Source organism: Peromyscus californicus, unplaced genomic scaffold, assembly GCF_007827085.1.
Source record: "Peromyscus californicus insignis strain IS unplaced genomic scaffold, ASM782708v3 Scaffold_3__1_contigs__length_106647218, whole genome shotgun sequence".
In the NCBI taxonomy this organism is placed as follows: Eukaryota; Metazoa; Chordata; class Mammalia; order Rodentia; family Cricetidae; genus Peromyscus; species Peromyscus californicus.
The window spans coordinates 60,776,372-60,797,522 of NW_026294551.1; the positions used below are offsets into that span (position 1 = coordinate 60,776,372).

Genomic DNA, 21,151 nt, shown 5'->3' on the forward strand with positions numbered 1-21,151 from the left:
CTCTAAGTACTCACCCTTTAGGACCTGAAGAAGTACTTCGCAGCCTAGAGACACCACTCCCTCACCCCCATGCACTGTTGTGCCCCAAACACAAAGTGTTAGTGAACAGCTGCTGATAAAAAGCCAAATACACGCTGCAATGCTCTCTGGTTGGCTGAGCGTTAGGTTGAGTTGTAGCAAAGAGAAATCAAGAGTTCTCTGCTACTTGAGAGACGGACTCCATATGAGCCTCTTTCAGCGGCCTTCACGGTACAGTGCAGACAGTATAGTTGGTACAGCAAGCCAGTGCGGCACCGTGACCCTGCTTTTCACAGTTTTATTTCACTGACTATAGTAGACAGATGTTTTTGCTTAGTAAAATTTTCACACTGTGGGCTCCAATAAATTTTAACTTGGGAGAGAAGCAACCCCAGTACCTAGGTCTAGAAGCAGGATTCCAGTCGAGGAGGGACTCCATTTCTCCAGTTTCCACCTCTGGTATTTTGTGTACATGGAAAATACTGAACTTAAATTGTTTTTTTAATTACAATTCTACTCCAAAACTTAGGAGAATATCATTCCCTAAATTAATACAAAAATATCTGAATTATACTTCAGTTTTCTGGGTTGCTGCCCTGGGGACAAGTATACATTAGTATATATACATTAGTACAGCCAACTTTTTTTCCATTGCTGTAAGTGAAAAATACTTTACTATAATAGTTCACAGTGCTTCACAGTAAGGTAAGCTTCAGTCATTTTCTACCATGAATGAGGCAGATTCTTAGAAATAAAAACGTCTTTGGGAATCAATTCAAACCACTGCCATCACCCACACAGTAGAGCAGCTGAGTAGATCCACCCATGTATTTGTTAACCTTGGAGGCTACTGATTGCATGTGCATCTTAGCTAGACTTGGGTAACTCCAGGTAAGTACTCAGAAGAAGCAGCTCATCTGCTTGGGAGGTGTAGCTGTCTTTCACAGTGAGAACCAGCCAGTTGTGTCGAGTCCCATTGTTTATTTTAAGCCTTCTTCTGCAAAAGGCCAGAGCCTAGGTCATAGGCCCAGACTGAGAGCAGACTGTGCCCCGGCCTGCCCACTCCCACCTTTGGTGTCTGTCTGGCAGAGAACGTAACTGGAGATGATTCTGTGGAAAGTGTGGCGGAAGTCTCGGTTCCTGTAGGCATATACAATGGGATTGACAACTGAGTTGGCATGTGACAGGAGGATGGCAACATTCATCATCCACTTGGGCTTAGCGTTGGCAAGAGCTGGATGGAAAAGAGTAACACAGTTGATGGCATGCACTGGCAGCCAGCACAGCGCAAAAATGCCTACAATCATAGCCAGTGACTTGGCGGCGTGGATCTCTCGCTGCAGAGTGGTCCTGGAGTGGTCCATCGGTTCCATGCGCTGAAGCTGCTCACAGGCCACCATGAAGATTTTGATGTAGATCACCAACATTATGAGCAGTGGAGGAAGGACACACCCAAAGAAATTGAAATACACCATGTAGCTCATGGGGACGACATTCTCAAAGAGACACCTCACAGGACAGCAGCTCTTATTCATGATTCCATCCCCAAGTTCTGTGCAGTTGCTGGTGACACTGTCTTTACTATTCCAACCCAGGAACGGAGTCAATCCAATGCCAAAGGCAAGGACCCAGAGGACAGCAATGATCCCTCTTGCTCGGGTTCCAGTGACCAAACTTTTATACCTGTTCAAGAGAATATCATCTGTTATTGGTCATGTTACCGTATTCCTTAACCAGAGCCCAAAGGTCTACCTTGCTGGTGTTCCATGGCCCTTCAGCTCTCCCAGCTTTGAAGGTTCACCCTGGGGGCACCATGACCATCACTTAGCACAGAGTCAGGAGCAGATGTGGGCAGCTTCGCTGCAGCGGCTCAATAAGACTGTCGTTCTTAGCCAGACACAGCAGCACACACCTTTATCCCAGCACTCAGGAGGCAGAGGCACATAGATCTCTGTGAGTTTAAGGCCAGCCTGGTCTACATAGCAAGGACAGCCAGAGCTACAGAGAAACCCGGTCTTGAAAAACAACAGCTGTGCGGTGGCGGTGCAACGCCTTTAATCCCAGCACTCGGGAGGCAGAGGCAAGTGGATCTCTGTGAGTTCGAGGCCAGCCTGGGCTACAGAGTGAGTTCCAGGACACCCTGTCTCGAAAAAACAAAGCAAAAACAAAAAAAAAGAAAAACAACAAAAATACTCATTCTTGACCCAGTACTTGTTTCTGTTTAGTGATGGACAGCCAGTGACAAAGGTCCAGATGTCTTAGAGGCCCTTTTTAATAGGCTCAGTACTGGCTAATTTGGGTTTCTGTAAGGTGCTGTTTGAGTGTTTGAGATACATCAGTGAACAGACATGTACATGTTCTAATGTTAAAGGACCGACATCCTAAGGGGAGATGTAACAAATAGTGAGGACATGTGTATATGAAACCTGACTCACAAGCTGACACTTTAACAAGGGTCCAAGGAGCCCTCTGCACTCAGGTCCTTTGGACTCAGGATCTGTGGCTTTTGACAACAATCACTTCTCTCAACACCAGAAGTTTGCTTTAGAACTGGTTGTGATGGGTGCACACCGGTGGTCCTCCAATGAGGAGGCTGAGACCACAAAGCAAAATCTTATCCCACAGAAGGAAAGTGCCTTCTGCAGACTCTGGGCAGGAGCACTGCTGACTTCTCTGCAGACTGTAGAACCGCAGCTCTGCTAATGCTTCATCTGGAGAGAGCCACCGGCACGAGAGTTACTGAGACTTGGGACATCAACAGTAATGACTGGTCCTTAGTTTGTCACGTATATTTTCCCTCGACTAGAATGACTCCACTAAGGACAGACCATATCTTGCTGAATTGGTATCCCAGGACCTAGCATGGTGCCCAGTATATAGTCAGTCCTTTTTTTGGTTTGTTTTTTGTTTTTGTTTGTTTTAGTTTGGTTTTGGTTTTTCGAGACAGGGTTTCTCTGTGTAGCCCTGGCTGTCCTGGAACTCACTCTGTAGACCATGCTGACCCCAAGTTCAGAAATCCACTTGTCTCTGCCTCCCAAGTTCTGGGATTAAAGGTGTGCACCTCCACAGTCCAGCTATAGTCAGTTCTAAAGCACAGCCATTATGAAAACACCCCCATGCGCTACCTGTTAGCAGTTACTGTGTACTAGGAACACTCGGATGCTGTGGCCCGAGCAGGCAGGACAACAAGTACAGTCTGCAGACGAAGCCAACTGAGACTTGCTTCATGCTTAATGACAGTTCGTCTTTGCAGCTTCCTCTCAGCCGTGAGCAGCTCAGTTGCTGGGCCTTTACTGCAGGATGGCCTGCTGAGCTCAGCCGCTCGCTGCTGCATTTTTCTTGGCCAGTGATGAAACCTTTTTAAAAATGTTTCTCCTTGCCAGCGCCTCACCAGCGATGTCAACAGCACAATTAGCCTCTGCAGGGTAACAGAATGCCTCCACAAAGCTAGGCACTCCGGATCCTGTCCCTGAGGAAGCCTGCACCACAGCTCTGCCCTTGACTCAGCCATATTAATTTAGTTCAGCTGAACACAGGCCAGCCTTGGTGCACTGACTATGTGGGGTGAGCACATCCTAGCACTTCCATTCTCTGGTCAGTGACTGGTAAGGTACAAACGAGGAAAGCTTCGGTATAGGACATCATGGAAGACCTTGCAGTGGAAGCTTATGGATGAGAGGGAGGAGAAACCCGAACAGTGAGAAGATTCCAGGCAAATGGCACTCACGTGGGCTTTCAGACAGTGCCAGCTTCCGGGCTGGGGCCGTGGAAGACTTGCAAGGCAAGTAGTGGTACTGTTCATGTTGCAGAAAGCACCTGGCCACAGCAACTGCGTTTTAGGAGTACAAGAGGAGACAGAGAGAGCAGCTAGAAAACTATTTCAAAATTCAAGAAAATGAGCTCTGGGTCCAGGATTTCAGCCCGGATGATGCAATGGAAAAAGAACCAACAGGCCTTAAAATGGATTAGATGGAGGATGGTGAAGAATCAGGGGTGATGCATGGTTTTCAGGGGTTTTCCCCAGCATCCTAATATCCACTGAAACATGATTAAGGGCTCGAAGTGCAGAGATTAAGGTCATGGGAAGAGGATGTTAGTTCCTGATGACGGTGATCTATAGAGAAGCTGCAGAAGGAAAGGGCAGGCTGTTGGGTGTGGCAGCATGCCTGCCATCCTAGCACTTGGGAGGTGGGGCAGGAAGATCAGGAGTTCGAGGCTAATGTAAGCTATATGAGGCTATCCCCAGCCTTCCCTCCCCCAAAAGAAAGGAGGCTGAGGAAGCAGAAGGATGCAGGGCCTGTGTGAAGGGATGCTGCCTGAGTCGTGGCAGAAGAAAGGGCAAAAAGGCTGGTTCAAGAGCAAAGGCTGGGGTGGTGGTCACATGGGGCTGTATCTTCTTGAGAACTGTCACTTCACAAAGCTGAGAAAGGGAGAGGCAGCTTGGACATAGGACTTGTCACCTCAGGGAGAGATGAGGAGAGCTTGCCAGGCAGACAGGGAAGTGGCTTTTGGATCTTAATGGTGGTACCACTTGGTATTTGACAAGGCGCAGGCTGGGACCACGGAAGTGGGAGCTGAGAAGGAGGGAGAGGAAATCTGAGGAAGTGAAGGGACAGACTGGAGCCCTGGAGCTGGGTGAGTGAGTAGGTCAAGTGTCTGAGAACAGCAGCTCCAGGGAGCCAGAGTATGACAGACACCGAATTAGAGACAAGTGCCTGCACACTCCCCTCTCCAAACAAATTCCAGTAGCAGCACGCAAGCCCCTCCCTTCTCTTTGGGCACACTATGCCCTGAAACTCACACATCCCACCAACCAAGTATCTCGGGGAGGGGCTATCACTGAAAAACAAGGCTCGGAGCTTAAGCGATTTGCCCACTCCCGCTAAATCGCATCAACACAAAGCCCATCGGATTGATGGCCAGCATTGCCCAAAGTGGTTATTTTCTGTCTAGGACCCCTAGCCCTCCCGTGCTCCTATCATGAATCCCAGTTCCCCTTCTTCTGTCGCCCAGCCATGCATCAGTCATGCATTAGTTTCCTCCCCAGGCACGAGAGCTGCTTGCCAAGTCCTGGAGCCTCTGTTCTTCAAGCAGCACCCGGGAATCAGGAGGATCAGGACTTGAAGGGCCTCCACCACTCTCTAGGGCAGTGGTTCTCAACCTGTGAGTTCTGACCCCCAAGGCTGAATGACCCTTTCACAGAGGTCACCTAAGACTACTGGAAAACAGATATTTACGCTGCAATTCATAACAGTAGCAAAATTATAGCTATGAAGTAGCAATGAAAGTAACTTTATGGTTGGGGGTCACCACCACATGAGGAACTGTATTAAAGGGTCACAGCCTTAGGAAGAGAGCTGCAGCCTCTTCCCTTAGAGGCACAGCTAGCCCCATGACAGCAAACCCCAGCCTTCACAGACATGCACCTGGACCTACGTATCCCTGTGCTGGATGGACACTGGAGGGGCTGACCCTGGGGACCCTAACACCTGAAAGTTCTGGTCCCCTCCCTTGTGTCCCGTTCTCTCCCCAGCCCCCATTATTTGCAGCAGGAGCTATACTCGGTTCCCTGTGCACCAGAGGTTCTCAGAAAATTCTCAAGTACGTGTTTGTGGCCATGTTCACAAAATATTCCCGAGAGGCCACATCCTTCCATTCCCTGGTCCTGTGCCAATCAGTGTTCTGCCATGGAGGGCACCAAACGCCGTGGTGAGATCAGGACACCTACCCCCAGAACATGACAGACGGGACAGGCAGTGAGGAGTAAATGCAGGCGGCCTCTTTCCAATCAAGGCAGGAACAAGTCCAGCCTGTGTAGGCCACATTAAAGGGTTGTCCTGGGAAAGCACAGACTCTGGCAAATGGTTGTAACTGTGTCCAGATCCTCCTTAGAAAGCTCATTAGCTAAGGGGCTTGGTAGAAACAGTCACACAGAAGACTCAACAATAAGCAGTGTGATTGCTGATTACATAAGGAAGGGACCAAGGGACTGGCCAAGGACTGCGTAACAAGTGCTGACCTACTGGAACAGGGTTCTGCAGCTCAAACCAGACCACCTTCCAGCTCTCAGGAGCCCTCCTGTTCCGAGGCCCTGGGCAGTGACAGTCCAGCCAGTGCAGCCTGGGCCCTCTCCTAAACTGTGGCTCTGGAGCCCGCCTCCCAGCCGTAGCTGTGATTCACAACACAGATTTACAGGGCTGGGGAGCTAGGATGGGACTCAGCAGACACCTACCATAAATGGGGCCCCTTGTTCCATCCTGAGCCCCGCAACAGAGTACTTCCTAAATGCACACTGCTAAGTGAATACATGCTGAGACCTATCACGGCTTCTGAGCTGTTGAGGGCTCGCTCTTCATAGTTAGTCTTGCCCACAAGCTCCACTCTCCAGGAAATAACAGACATTTCTGTTGGAAGACAGTATATATTTTTTTTGTTTGTTTGTTTTTTGAGACAGAATCTCATTTTTGTCCAGGCTGTCCTGGAATTCTCAGGTCAGCCTCAAACCTTGGGGTTTTTGTTTTGTTTTGTTTTTTTGGGGGGGGTTTGTTTGTTGTTTGTTTTTTGTTTTTTGTTTGTTTTTTTTTGCCTCAACCTCCTGAATGCATGCTGGAAATAAGATGTGAGCCACCAAGCTTGCTGATAAGTACATACATACTTAGAAAGCTTCTGTTTTCTTAATCTACACACACACAAAAAAAGCAGGACAGAGGTGAAAAATGGGTTAGGGCATACCACTCAGACAACAATTCTGTAGCTAGAGTACTCTCACAATTATTAGGGCCAACTGTGCCCGCAGTCCAGCGGGCCTAGCAGCTGCCAGAGTACATATTTTAAAAACATCAAAAAGGTTGAATGGGGATCCCAGCCAAACATTTATCAGAGAGATATGGTACAGCTGGAAGAGGAACTCTGAACCAGGGCACTGTAGCTGTGCTGGGCATGGAAGCAGACTGGGGTGTACAAGGTGGGGTGCAGCTTTCCAAGGAAGGGGTGCCAGGCACAAGCAGTTTGTATCCTCATCATCCCTGAAAGCCTACTGGGCCCCTCCTGCACGGCAGTCAAGCCTTTTCCTTTCCTGCGGAGGAGTGTACCACCCCCCGACACACACACCCCCATCCCCCTGCTCTGCCCAGGCACAGTCATGTATGGAGCAAACATCCTGCTCCCACTCGCCCATCACACATGAATTAATCCACGGACAGGGATTTACATGGAAGCAGAGAAATTCACACTGAAGTACACCACTGTGTTCCTTGGCACCCTGGTATTGCCCAGATTACCCCCACCTAGGTATCCACATGTCACTGGACATTCTCTGTCCCTCCCAACTGAACAGGCTCCTCAACAGTAGAGACAAGCCTGTTCCCTATTCCATCCATGGCCAGCACTGTACCCAGAAACAAATGCCAAAGAACCTGGCTTATAAAAAGAGACTGGAACACCACCATCTTGATCACATAAGTGGACTTGACATCCACTTGTAGCTGCACTTGGGGTCTGTGACAAGGGGGTAAAGGGTAACTTACATCGATTAAGAACAACTCATTTCTGAAACCAGAGACTGCTGGTGTGTGTGTGTGTGTGTGTGTGTGTGTGTGTGTGTGTGTGTGTGTGTGATATACACATACACAGAGCATACATACATATCTGTGTGTTGTTTTGGCTTTTTTGGTTGGTTGGTTTTTTTGGTTTTTGTTTTTTTGTTTTTTTGTCAACTTGACACAAGCTAGAGTCATCTGGAAAGAGGAAACCTCAATTGAGAAAATGCCTCCAACATATTGGCCTGTAGACAAGTCTGTGGGGTGTTTTCTTAATCAATGATAGATATGGGAGGGTCAGACCAATGTGGATGGTGCCACCCCTAGGCAGGTGGTCCTGGGTATATAAGAAAGCAGGCTGAGCAAGCCAGTAAGCAGTGTTCCTCCATGGTCTCTGCTTCAGTTCCTGCCTCCAGGTTCCTCTCCTGGCTTCCCTCAGTGATGGGCTGTATAGAGGCTGGGAGATGACTAAACCTTTTCCTGACTATACAGAGAAACCCTGTCTGGAAAAAAAAAAAAAGGGAAAGGAAAAGAAGGAAAGAAGGAGGAAAAGGGAGGAAGGAGGAGAAGGGTGGAAGGAAGGAGAGAGACAAAGAAGGAAACCCTTTCCTCCTCAGGTTGGTTTGGGTCACAGTTCTTGTTACAGCAATAGGAAGCAAACTAAGACAACTGGCGTATTTGAGGTAAGTAACATCTGAACATTTGTGCCTGGAGGGAAGGCTGATGTCTGTAGATGGAGTTTCTCTGTGTCTCAGCAGCCACTCCCAAATAACCAGTTATTACTAATTATAGCTCAGTCGATAGCTCAGGCTTGTTACTATCTCACTCTTACATTTTAAATTAACCCATATTTCTTATCTACCCTCTGCCATGTGGTGGTGTCTTCTTTCAACACAGCACGTTCATCTTGCTTCCCTCTGCATCTCCCAGGACTCTGCCCTTCTTCTTCCCAGCATTCTCTCTGCCCCGAAAATCCTGCCTAGCTATTGGCCAATCAGCTCTTTATTAAAAGTGAGAGCAGAAGATTTTCACAGTGTATAATAATAGAAAGATTATTTCACAGTAGATGTCAGTCTGACATCACCCAGGAGCCTGCATCTGAAAAGAGAGGTCCCAGATAAAGCCACATGGTCAACTGGGAGACCCTGACAGTAAAGAGCCTGAAGCCAGAGATGGACCCAGATCCAGTTAATGAGCCAGGCTATATTGCTAATGACTTCTGGAAATGCCAAAGAGAGGAGGGACTCGGTTTTCTGGAACAGCATCAATCAGTCCCCATCACTCAATTCCCTCAGCTTCTCCCATAAACCTCTCAGGACATTCCATATAGAATCCTGAGCTACTGGCAACAAGCCAGTCCACCCACAGACTAGCTGACAGCTTAACAAGCTACAAATAGCAAAGAAAATAGCTGCAAAGTTGCAGAGAGCGGCCAAGAAACCCTGGGGACTCACGGGAGACAGTCACTGTAGGAGACACAGTGAGGAAGAGTCGGCAGGGAAGTGGGGTGACATTCCAGCAGGGGACACACGCGCAGAGGCCTCAGCACATTAAGTTCCAAGAGGTGAGGGGTCCTGGAAGCCAGGGCAGACACACAGGGAGGGAGCATGGGAGACAGAGCGCTGAGCAGACACAGGCTCCAGGGCAGAGTGAGCAGGGCCAGATTCAGCTACGGTGTGGAAATCAACAACGCAAACAGATGTCGTGCAGAGAGTCACTTTGGGAAGTCTGTGGCTGGTGGACCTGAAGCTGCATAGGCAGCAAACCAGAGACGGGGCATTGGCAGGTAGAAGGGAGGGGTGTCGGGCAAGAACCTCCATATGGTAGGAGACGGGGCAGTGCTGGGCTCCAACAAAGCAGGAGGGGCTGCACCCCAATAGTGAAGGACCAGTGAGCGCCAGCCTCTCCACAGTTCACACCCAACTACACTTCCTAGCCTGCAGGTCCAACCTAGGCCTGGAACACACCTGGGCCACGAGCTCCCCAACACTTCTGCGTACCCCCTAATTTTCAGAGCAGACCACACTGGTGCCCAGAAACCTGGGAGCTGGCCTGGGCCTACTCTTCGACCACCACCATCTGCCCATGTCACCAAGCCCCTTTGAACCCGTCTCCTGCATTCCCGTCTTCAGCTACAGGCACACCACTTAACGTTGCCCACTAGATCTACCAGTCCTTCTAAATGACTCCCCAGTCTACGGTGACAGCGCCCACATTCCCATTCCACCTACTGCCAACCTGGGTCACTAACTGGATCTGGGTCCATCTCTGGCTTCAGGCTCTTTACTGTCCAGGTCTCCTGGTTGGCTTTACTTGGGACCTCCCTTTTCAAACTGTCAGGCTCCTGGGTGATGTCAGGCAGACATCAGCCTTCCCTCCAGGTACAAACGTTCAGATGTCACTTATCTCAAATATGCCATCTCCATGGCCTCTGCCACAATCACACTTCCTTTCTTCCTTGCCTGGATGACACCTGGCTTTCCTACATAATCTTGTCCCTTCCAGTCCATCCAGCTGTCCATCAGAGTGGCTTTAAAATGAAGATCTATCGTCACGAAATTCCTGATTTCAATTCTACACTTGAGAGGCTGGAGTGATGACTCAGCAGTTGAGAGCACTGACTGCTTCTGCAGAGGACCCAGGTTCGATTCCCAGCACCCACATGGAAGCTCACAATCTCAGTCCCAGGGGATCCAACAACCTCTCCTAGATTCGGCAGGCATCAGGCACACACATGGTGCACAGACATGCATTCAGGCAAAGCATACATACACATAAAATTAAAATAGTTTTAAAAATTAAAAAAATCTACATTTCAACCAGCTTTGGTAGTGCACACCTGTAATCCCAGCACTGGAAGGCAGCGCCATTGGTTGGGTGCTTACCCAGCATCGTGAAGCCCAACACCTCATAAACCAGGAGTGGTGTCACGCACCTGTAATTCCTGCACTCAGGAGCAGGAGGAAGTGAAAGGTGCGCCCAGGCTAGCCTGCACTATAAGACACTGTCTCTAAAGAAATCAGTAAATAATTCCACATTGGCGTGTGTGTCTCGCCTAGTTATCTAGTCTCACAAAATCACAGTTAACTGACAGTAAGACAGAAAAGTAAACTCATAATCGTGTTGAAACCAGAGTGGAGGGTATCAGAAAACGAGGAGCTTCGGTGAGTTTCTACGGAAAGGAGGCAGGTCAGGTCATCACAGTGGACCCTGGAATCCTCAATTGGAAATGCAAATAGTGGGGGTGGGAAGCTCCAGCTTAATAACTAGCAGGGATTGGAAAGGTATTGAAGCTGGAGTGACAGCCTGTGCACCCACTTCCTGGGCTGCCTGGTCTCCTAGGTGCTGTGGCCTCTGCTCCTTCCTTCTCTCCCTACCCTGCCTGGAGCTGGAGATCCAGTTGATGGAGGATGGGGTGGAAACATTTTGACTATGTCCACTCTTCCATGTGAAAGAATCCAAACCCACCAAATCCAAAAACCTTTCTAAAAGCAAATTCTAGGCAAGCATAGTGGTATATGTGTAAAGTACAGCCACTTGGGAGGTGGGGACAAGAGGTTCGAGGACAGACTGGGCTATGTGAGCCATCCTATTTCAAAATAAATAAATCAAGGAAAAGTTCCAAAAATGTAACTTTATGAGACAGTGTCAGGTTTGTTAGCAAGCCTAGTGACCTGAGTCCAGGCTCTGAGATCCATGTGGTAGAAGAGAACCAACTCCTGCAAGTTGACCTTGGCCCTCCATGTGCACACTGTGGCATGCATACACACACAAATAAGTACATGTAAAACAAGATGGTGGCACACCACCGAGTGCCAGTGGGAGCCAGTAGGAGGAAGTCCGGTGACAAAATGGATCTGGAGGGTTGCCCCAGCAGAAGGGGTGGCACTGGTCAAAGAAGGGAGTGTGTTTGCTCTCCTTTCAGGGCCCTTCTGGGTGTTGACTTCTATGCCACCCTCAATACACACACACCTTCTAGGTCCATTAGTGACCCACCTTTAGGACGAGATCTGAGCCCCCCAGGAAGCCTCCAGGCCCTCTGTGACCTGCCCGCTCCACCCCTACTGCTCTGCCTGCCCAGCCCACCCTCTGTGCCTAATGCAAGCACCAGGACCCTCACCCTCTGCTCCTTTGCATAGGCTCCATGCACAGCCCAATGCCCTTCCTTCCCATGGGCCCCACGCACACGCCTCAAGCATGAAGCCTCTAGAGAAGTATTACACCCCTTCAGCCAAACTGTTCTCAACTTTGACTGTCTGAAGAGGCGCACTAGTTAGCTGTCATTGAGACTTGCAGCCACTGGCAGGGTCTCCAGCCTGTTAGCCCGAGACAAGAGTGGATCATGGCAACACCGTTAAGGGAGAACGAACACACTCCAGTCAATTCCTGAAGGTTGGTGATGAGTTGGAAGTAGTAGGAAAGGCTGGCCCATAGACGCCTGAACTGAAGAAAGAGGGAAGGATATGATCCCTACAGTCCTTCGGCTGCTGCTGGAGTTCTGAGTGCAGGCATGCTTGGACCAAATGAGGCTTCCTTTTTTAGTCATATTTCTCTTCAGCTCTCACCCAACCTCTCCGTTGCAAGCAACACTTCAGGGCCCACATCGCAATCTGCTGGTACCCTGTTTATCTGCCATTCATCGAGAGTGTTCTTACAGAACCCTGGTGGTGGTGTTTTTATTCTTTTGCTGTTTGGCTCTTTTTGGGGGCTCACCACCCAGCTCTCAAATAAATCACACACGGAGGCTTATTCTTAATTATAAATGCCCAGCCTTAGCTTGGCTTGTTTCTTGCCAGCTTTTCTTAACTTTAAATTATCCCATGTACCTTTTGCCTCTGGGCTTTTTCCTTTTCTTACTTCTGTGTATCTTACTTCCACTCTTACTCTGTGGCTGGCCCCTGATGTCCTCCTCCTTTGCTCTTGCTCTTTGTTCTTTTCTTCACAGATTTCTCCTTCTATTTATTCTCTCTGCTTGTCAGCCCCACCTATCATTTCTCCTGCCTTGCTATTGGCCGTTCAGCTCTTTATTAGACCATCAGGTATTTTAGACAAAGCAACACAGCTTCACAGAGTTAAACAAATGCAACATAAACAAAAGTAACACACCTTAAAATACACCGGGTGTCTGGCTTCTTTCCCTGTCCCTAGCTATCTTCATGCTGTTTGGGGCTCCCAGGAAAGCAGGCTCATGCAGCCCAGATGTTCTGTGTGATCCCAGGCTAGACAACTCTGGGTCTCATCTTTGAAGTGACTGCCCCACAGAGTTTTCCAGACTAGCCAGGAGGAGGCATATAAGGTGTAAACCCGCCCAGAGAAAGGGCTTTAATAAAGTGTGGCTGCTGTTCACAAACGGAAAACTCCAGTATACAAGACAACTGAGGGCATGTGTTGAACACCTCTGGGCGGGGCACACCCATACTGTCACAGGCCAGATAGAAGAGACGCTGAGACAGTCCTGCCAGTGGCTGTGACTTAGGACCCGCAAGGCTGCAGACCTGGTGCATGTGGAAGGAATGCAGACTGTCTTGAGAAGATGTTGTTTCCTTTGTCCTTCTGTCCTTCTGGGGTTCTCTAGAGGGACAGAACTTTTAGAATGAACACACACACATACAGGGATTTATTTATACATATATAAATATCACATATATGTGGTCCAAGAATCAAGTAGTTCGGTTCATGAGGCTGGATGTCTTAGCTGGTCTTCAGTACATGCCGGAATCCTGAAGAAGGAGGCTCTAATGCCAGTGAAGGAATGGACTTGCCAGCAAGAACAAGCAGGCAAAGAGAGAGCAAGCTTCCTTCTTCCTTGTCCTTTATATAGGCTGCCAGCAGAAGGTGTGGCTAGATTAAAGGTGGATCTTCCCACCTCAAATGAGTTAATTAAGAAAAAGTCCCTCGCTCTTTCTCTTTTGGTCCCAGGCACTTCGGGAGCTGCCGGTTACCATTCAGACATGGCCAAGTCCAACAACCAGGCCACACACAACCAGTCCCGAAAACGGCACAGAAATGGCAGTAAGAAACCCCGGTCACAAAGATGACACGAATCTCTGAAGGCGGTCGACCCCAAGTTCCAGAGGAACAGGCGATTTGCCAAGAAGCAAAGAAAGGCCTGAGAAGATGCAGGTCAACAATGGGAAGGCAGTGGGTACGCATGCAGAGGCCATCAAGGCCTCCGTGAAGCCCAAGGCGGTTAAGCCCAAGCTGCCAAAGGGCCCAGCCGCACGCTCAGCCATCTTGCTTTCTTCGCTCACCCCGAGCTGGAGAGGCGGATTAGAAGCTGCATGGTCAAGGGTCACAGGCTCTGCCAACCAAAGCCCAAGGTTCAGATCAAGACAGAGGCCTCCACTCCAGCTCAGGCCCAGGCCCAAGCCTCAGCTGCAGCTCAGGCTCCCAAAGGTGCCCAGGCCCCTGTGAAGGCCCCATAGAAAAGGTTATCTGCCAATGTGAAGACAAATGGACTAGTATGACACACCTACACACTATTTGCCGATGATCAGTGGCCTATGTTGTTTTTACAAATAAACTTGAGGCAAGATCTATAAAAAAAAAAAAATAAAATAAAGAAGGAAAGGAAGGAAGAAGAAAAAGTCCCTTGCTGGGTGGCAGTGGCACATGCCTATGGGAGGCAGAGGCAGGGGGATCCCTGTGAGTTCCAAGCCAGCTTGATCTATAGAATTCCAGGACAGTCAGGGCTGCACAGAGAAACCCTGTCTCTAAAAACGGGGGGTGGGGAGGGGGGAGAGAGGGAGGGAGGGAGAAGAGAAGAGGAGAGGAGAGGAAAGGAGAGGAGAGGAGAGGAGAGGAGAGGAGAGGAGAGGAGAGGAGAAGAGAGGAGAGAGAAGAGAAAAAAGTCCCTCACAGGTGTACCCAGCTGCCTGAGTTTGAATTAATTCCAGATGTAGTCAGGCTGACAACCAAGAATAGACATCACAACCTCCCACACCAGTTCATTCTCCAGACAGTCACAGGCGGCACCCGTGCTTTTCAGAACAGGATGCAGAAGGTGGTTTAAGGTGCAAACCCATTTCCTGGCATGGCTGCCCCTGGGCCATGGTCCTTCCAGACAAGCTCAGTAGCTACAGGCTGTGGCATTCTGGGTGCAGCTCTGTACCCCACTCCATTGAAGGGGGAGAGAGCCTGTGATGAGCAGAAGGACCTGTCTCCTCTCACCCCTCAGGGGAACTGAACAGCTGGACTGCCTGACAACCTCACCTCCATCACCCCATGCCTGGACATTGCCATGCGCTCCTGATGGCTGGCTGGTTACTTCAGGCCTGACTTCTCTTGCAGCCTGAGGACAGGAGTTTCAGGTGTCCTCCTGAGTGTGTGACCTCAGTTCCAGCCTGGTTTTAAGATAGGCTTGAGGAAGTCCCCTACCCAATCCCACCTGCTGCCTGCCATATTGGCCAAGATCCTGTCAGCAGCAGAGCCATTGAGATCAGACAAGAGCCGACGATGGTCCTTGTTGCTGGGTTTAACGTGGGTGCTCCAGGCCTGGAGATGGAGCAAAGGCCCTGGGTACTAACAACGGAGGATAAACAAGACAAAGCAACACCCAGTTCTGGGTAACTGGGCCAGCACCTAAAGCAGGAGCCAGGACCTGCAGGCCGCACCCCAGAATCTGTAGCTACCTGCCCTCAGCCAGTGGCACCTGCTGCTTGCCTAGCTTTCCCACCATCTCCAGGCCCTGTACCACCCTATCCTTGTGCAGGCCTGTGAGGGATCTTCTGACGACCCGGGTTCCTTCATCCAAGTGTATTGAAACAGCTGGGTATGGCGGTGCACTCCTGCAGTGCCTGCTACCCAGGCTTGAGCCCAGGGGTTCCAGAGCAGATTGACACATTAGCCTTTGTTTCTAGAAACAGACGGGCTAGCTCTTCTTCTGTTATCTTACCAGAGGGCTCTACATCTACAGATCTGCCGTCTCCGGCCCTCCTTCCCGGCCTTTTTATTTTCCCCTCTGTTCTTAGAACATACATTCCGACCTCCTAGACAGAATATGGTAACACACACACACACACACACACACACACACACACACACACACACACACACACACAGTGTGTGGCAGAGAACAGAAGGAAGGACGCACATGGCCCTTTCATTATCCAGTAGACACATCTCCCTCCAAAACACTGTCCTTCAGCACCTCCAGAAAAATAATCATGTCAGCTCTTCCAGAGAGTCAACCATGGTAAAAGGGAAACTGAGTCCACTGAGCAAAGGAAGGAAGGCCCCCAGAGCGGCACAAAAGGGAACAGGATTAGGCTAAGCCAGGAGGAAGTACTCCTGTGGGCACCAGCCGGAACCAGCCACAGGATGAAGTGAGAGCCAGGGGTTGCTATGGGTAGAGACGTGGCTCACCTCCCACAGCCTCCAGCTTCCACCTCAGCTCTGCTGTGCATATCCCTAGCACAGCCCACTTCAAAAGGTTCCCTGCATGCAAGTCTCCAGCAGTGCAGAAGGCAGGACCTGTCTGTCTGTGGACACCCCTCACTCTAAGGGCAAAGGGCACAGCCTAATGTAAGCAGTCTGTTCTTTTTTGAATGAGCACAAAAGGATCATGTTTATACTTAGCACCACCTCTAGGCTTTCTCAGGCTACATCACTCCTTCATGTTAGTGAGAATCAAGGCTCACCCACGAGAGCCAGGGCTCCTAGAGCATGACACTGTCAGAGCCGTGGAGTTGCTCAGGTAAGAGATGTGCTGATCGAAGCATTCCATGCTCACACCCTGGGCATCACCTGCTTGACTTCCTGAGAGAGACACACCACCTCCTAAACAGGATATTGAAGAAAAAAAACAAAAATATAAAATAAAATAAACCAAATCCTTTTAAGTGTGTGTGCCCAATTGTAGGTATCTGAAGAGGCCAGAAGAGGGTGTTGAATCCCCCAGAGCTAAAAGTACAGGTAGTTTGTAAGCCAACCTGATGTGGGTTGATGGGAACTGAACTCTAGTCCTCTGGAAGAGCAGTATGTGATCTTAACCCCTCACCACTTTTTTCTTTCTTTCTTTTTTGAGACAGGGTCTCCCACTGTATCTCAGGCTGGCTTGGGACTAGAACTCACTAAGTAACCCCAAGCCAGCCTCAGAGAGTGATTATCTTCCTGCCTGGGGCTCCTGAATGCTGAGATTATATGCCTAGCCCACACCTGGCTCCTTAGCAGGGCACTTCCGTCTTGATGCCCATCTGTAGCTCCATGGCCCCAAGGAGGGTCTCAGAACCAACTGGTTTTGGGGTAACTCAGACCCAGCCCGTGATAAACAAGAGAAGCCAAGTTTCAAAACCTGCCTGATACTTGGAGGGCTCTAACTTTTGATATACATAGCAGACCCAGGGTAAATATTAATGTTGGAGACATTTACACACCCTACCCCACAGACCCTGATTCAGCAGGACCCAAGTGGGTCCTGTAATCTGCATTTTTTTTTCCAGACAAGGGTCTTGCTGTTGCCCGAATTAACCGTGCACTCCTGGGCTCCAGCAGTTCCCCTGCCTCAGCCTTCCTGAGTAGCTTCAACTACAGCCATGTTGCCACAGAACTCAGCTCAAAGTAACCTACATTCCCTGTTGCCATAGGGTTGTGCTTTGAACTGCCGAGGGCAGGAGGCCCACCACACACACACACACACACACACACACACCACTTCCCAGGAGGGCTCAGGGAAGGGTGAGAACCCGGTATGCGTCTCAGCCTCCCACAGTGCGAGCTGGTGTGGAAGCAGGTTAGATACTCCTATCTGCCTGGGTGTGGATGGGATACTGCCGTGCAGCTTTCCAGACCCCTGAGGACAGGCCTGCGTGCGCGCGCAGTGGAGCACATCTGGCTCCTGGCGCACTGGTCTCTCTCCCTTCACCTCCCACTGGCCCCTCACCCTTAGCAAATGCAAAGAAGAAGTAAAGAGCCTGTGATTCACATCTGTTTCCCCTTAAGACACCCACACCCATTTTCTTCAAGACCCGCCCAGCACAACCCAGGACAAGAACTAACAGATTTAAACATTTATGGAACTTCCTGCTCCGGTCACGTGGCACAAGAGATCCTTGAGTGGGTTCTGGGGGAGCTGCCCTGTATTTGGGGCTCTGCCAGGGGCAAGCCCAAAGGGCTTCCCCTAGATAGACAACTCAAGCTGGGGGCATGTGACTGCTCTGCTCTATGGGGGCGGAAACAAAAGTTCAAAAAACCATCAAGTATGGGAGGTAAGAGGCAAGAAGAGACCCGCAAGAATGGAGAGAAGAAGGCTGTGTGGGTCCAGGCTCAGGAATCCCTGGGCTACAGGACACCTGGTGGGGTGTGTGAAGCCTCCTAGTCAGATGCCAAGGGCAGTGGGTGTGGAACACACACACACACACACACACACACACACACACACACACACACACACACAAGCAGGGGACCCAAGACATCTACCTACAGGGACCAGGCTCATCACATCGATTACAAGGGCTTGGGGGAGCTTTCTGCTGATCAATTCCACAAATACATTTTTTCCTACAAACACCAGCTTACTGCAGACAAGACCCTCCTCTAAAAATAGCAAGAGGGTCTTTTCCATGTTTCTCAAATGCTCCTGCGGTACTTGGCCCTGTGAGACAGGTGGACGGCGGGGAAGGCACAGTGCCGGCTCTGCCAGGCATCCCACACGCAGCATCCTGAACAAGACCCTCATCTCCCTGGGCCACACCCCTCACCTACAGGATGCAGGCAACAGCACCTGTCCTCTGGACAGGGTGAGGATTAAAGCACGTACGTTTAATTGGAGTTGCCTGCCCCACAGTCGGAACTCGGTGGATTCTTCCCTTTCTCTTCCTACTCATCTCAATTCCAAATCTAAAGAGATCCAAAGCTCACCTCAGAAAACGCTAAAGGGCCCAGGCACACTAACAAGCAACAACAAACAACTCAACTTTAAATTTATTAGCTACAACTGGGAGCCATGTCCCCTACTAACCGGCTCCCTACCCTGAATCTTGCTTTCTCCGTGTGGAAAGAGGGAGAAAGCGGCTTAGGCGTATTCGGAGAAAGGGCCTCTTCGGGCTGCTGGGCACCGCAGCGGTATACAAATAAGGTTACACAATGAGCCAGCGACTCTAAGGCTGCTTGTCCGTGTTCAGTGAACCAGTAAGTACAGTAGCTCTTTAAAACGTCTGGAAGGCACTGTGATTATTGCTGTGTAACTGGGACTAATCAACAACGCACTTCAAGAACCACTATGATTTTTTTTTCAGGTTGGTTTTTCGGTTGGTAACGAGAAGACTGTTTAGGAACGTATCTGTGGGAGGCATTTAAGAGTAAGTTCAGAGCGTGCTAAGTCTGAGGTAGCTGGGGCATCACAACAGAGACAGCATGTGAATGGTCTGGGAGTAATCTGAGTCACTACGGAGATAGTAGGGACCAATGCTCCTAGCGTTCCCCACCGGAGTTAAGCGGCACTTTTTCCTTAGATCTGCCTAGCCGCCTCATTTCGAAGTAGGCACATTCTAAAGCTGGGTCGTTAGTACCGTGTGCCTTACAACAGTACCATTTCCCAGCGTCCAAAGTTGCCTTGCTCTTAGTTGAAGTTTCTCCCGGCCCATTACGCACAGGACGGTGCCTGGCAGCTGCTCTGATTCCGGTGCGGGGCTAAGAGGGCTGTTCCCCACGAGGGTGGAGATGCAATCACCAAACCTTCCAGAGCTTGAGCTTCCTGAGCCTGTGGCGGGCACTTCGCGGGGCGCGCACTTCCCAGAGTCCCTAAAGGTGTCCTTATTTAGATCCCCTAAGCTGGGAGTGACTGGAGCATCCCTGACGCCTAAGAGGCACTCAGCCGGTGGCCTGTTCTGCCGCTCCAGGAGTGTCTCAACAACCCGCAGTGGAACATGCATCGAGGGAGGTGGCTGGCATCCTCCACGCCAGAACCTCTCCGAGTGCCTAGTGTACTCCTAACCTGGCCCATCTGAGGTCCCAGAAGGTAGAACCGTGGGCCTGGACTGGGTGCCCCTCTGTAGAACTCTAAACCAGCCCGGGCTGGAAAGATGTGTCTCACCTGAGCGGGACGAGAATGGCCAGATACCTGTCGACTGCCACAGCCAAGAGACTGAAGATGGAGCTCTGTGTGAGCACCAGCACGAAGCAGGCGAGGAAGAGGCAGCTGTGGAAGTCCGTGCAGAAGCCCAGGCTGATGGTGATGGCGAAGGGGATGGCGAAGAGTCCCACGGCCACGTCGGCCGCCGCCAGAGACACCAGGAAGTAGTTGGTGGGAGTCTGCAAAGCACTCGAGGCGCCCACCGCGGCGCACACCAGCACGTTGCCCGCCACCGCCAGAGCGGCGATGACCAGCTCCAGTGCCACGTACAGCGCGTCCTGCGTCTCCAGCTGCATGGCCGGGCCGGCCGGGCCCGGGGCTTCGTCTACCGGGGCTGCGCGGGTCGCAGGACAGCCACTAAGGCGCCGCCAGGCATGGCCACAGCGCCTAGACCGCCCGTCCGGAGCCGGGGCTAAGCCTCCGAGTCCGTGCGCTCCGGACGGGTGCGGGGGCGTGGTCTTGTCGGGGCGTGGCCTTGCGGGGGCGGCGCCCATTGGCCGCCTGCCAAGAGCCCGCCTTAGTCCCGCCCTTCTCCCCGGGTCGGTGCTCTAGCTGCTCGTGAGCTCCGGGAAGAACGAATTCCCTAAATTGCCTTCGGGCGGGGGCACACGGGAAACACACCTCAAGGCTTCTCCAACTCCCACCTTGGCGCGAGGTCCTAGCCTTCACCCGGCCCCGATCCCGAGCTGCGAGCCCTGGGCTGACTCCCCTGCGGGTGTGCAGACCCCGCCACACCCGAGCTGCCCCCCGGATCCGGCCCGGGCTTCCTCTCGGCGCTGCACTCCCCGCGCGGCCCCTAGTCCATCGGTCCCCGAGGCCACCGCTGCCCGCCGGGGGTGCTCGCCTGCTCAGCCCTGCGCTCGCAAACTCACTTTCCAGACTCTGCCTCCCTCCCCCACCCCAGGAAGGGTGCTGAACGCCCACACCTGCGGTGACCCATCCTTCCTCCCACCTGCAAGAAGCCCCCAGGGCCCTCCGCCGCCTGCTCCCCCCCCCCCCATACCTCGCTCCTGGCGGGCCCTAGCTGCTCCTCTGTGTCTGGAGTGTTCAATCCTAGAACACCACGGGCTGTGCCTTTTGCCCCTGCAGAAGCCGCTACCTGTAGTCACCAGCCAGGATGGTTAAGGAGATTGTCAACACGACAAAGATGACTGAAAACACTGTCAAGTCGAACCAAAATACGGGTGGCTGCTAAACAGTTTCTTTGGGGGGATCATGGAATTTTTTAACGTGAATGCTAAACTCGCTTTCTTTCTGTATGAGTGCGTGGGGATTAGAGGGGGAACAGGTGCATTGAATTGCACCTTTTACATGACTGGATTGTATGGTATATAAATTACATTTCAGGGTTAGCTGTAATAGTAACAACAAATCCCCCACGGGCCCACACATATGGACGGCATTGTCTGCCAGGACCCTAACATAGACAAGAAAGTCACCAAAGAACAGAGTTCTTAAACATAAAATAAAATAACATTCTAACTGGTTATTTTAAGAATTTTTTTTCTTTCTATCTTCCATGTGG

At 50.9% G+C, this 21,151-nt stretch overlaps 1 protein-coding gene across 1 annotated transcript; it reads right to left on the reverse strand.

The window, feature by feature from the left end:
* Positions 1 to 302: 302 nt before the first annotated feature.
* Positions 303 to 20,460, reverse strand: Adora2b (adenosine A2b receptor). Its single transcript, XM_052757130.1, has 2 exons — positions 19,588 to 20,460; positions 303 to 1,701 (listed from the first exon to the last, which is right to left on the reverse strand). The coding sequence occupies exons 1-2, from the start codon at positions 20,118 to 20,120 to the stop codon at positions 1,038 to 1,040; spliced, it is 1,197 nt and encodes a 398-aa protein (XP_052613090.1). The 5' UTR covers positions 20,121 to 20,460; the 3' UTR covers positions 303 to 1,037.
* Between the last annotated feature and the right edge of the window lie 691 nt (positions 20,461 to 21,151).

Bases quoted from the DNA above. Each gene is read 5' to 3' on its own strand.
- Adora2b (XM_052757130.1), bottom strand. From the start codon at position 20,120: ATGGGCGCCGCCCCCGCAAGGCCACGCCCCGACAAGACCACGCCCCCG. The intron at 1,702-19,587 runs GTGAGACACATC...TCTCTTGAACAG, and splicing joins GCCATTCTCGTCCCGCTCAG to GTATAAAAGTTTGGTCACTG.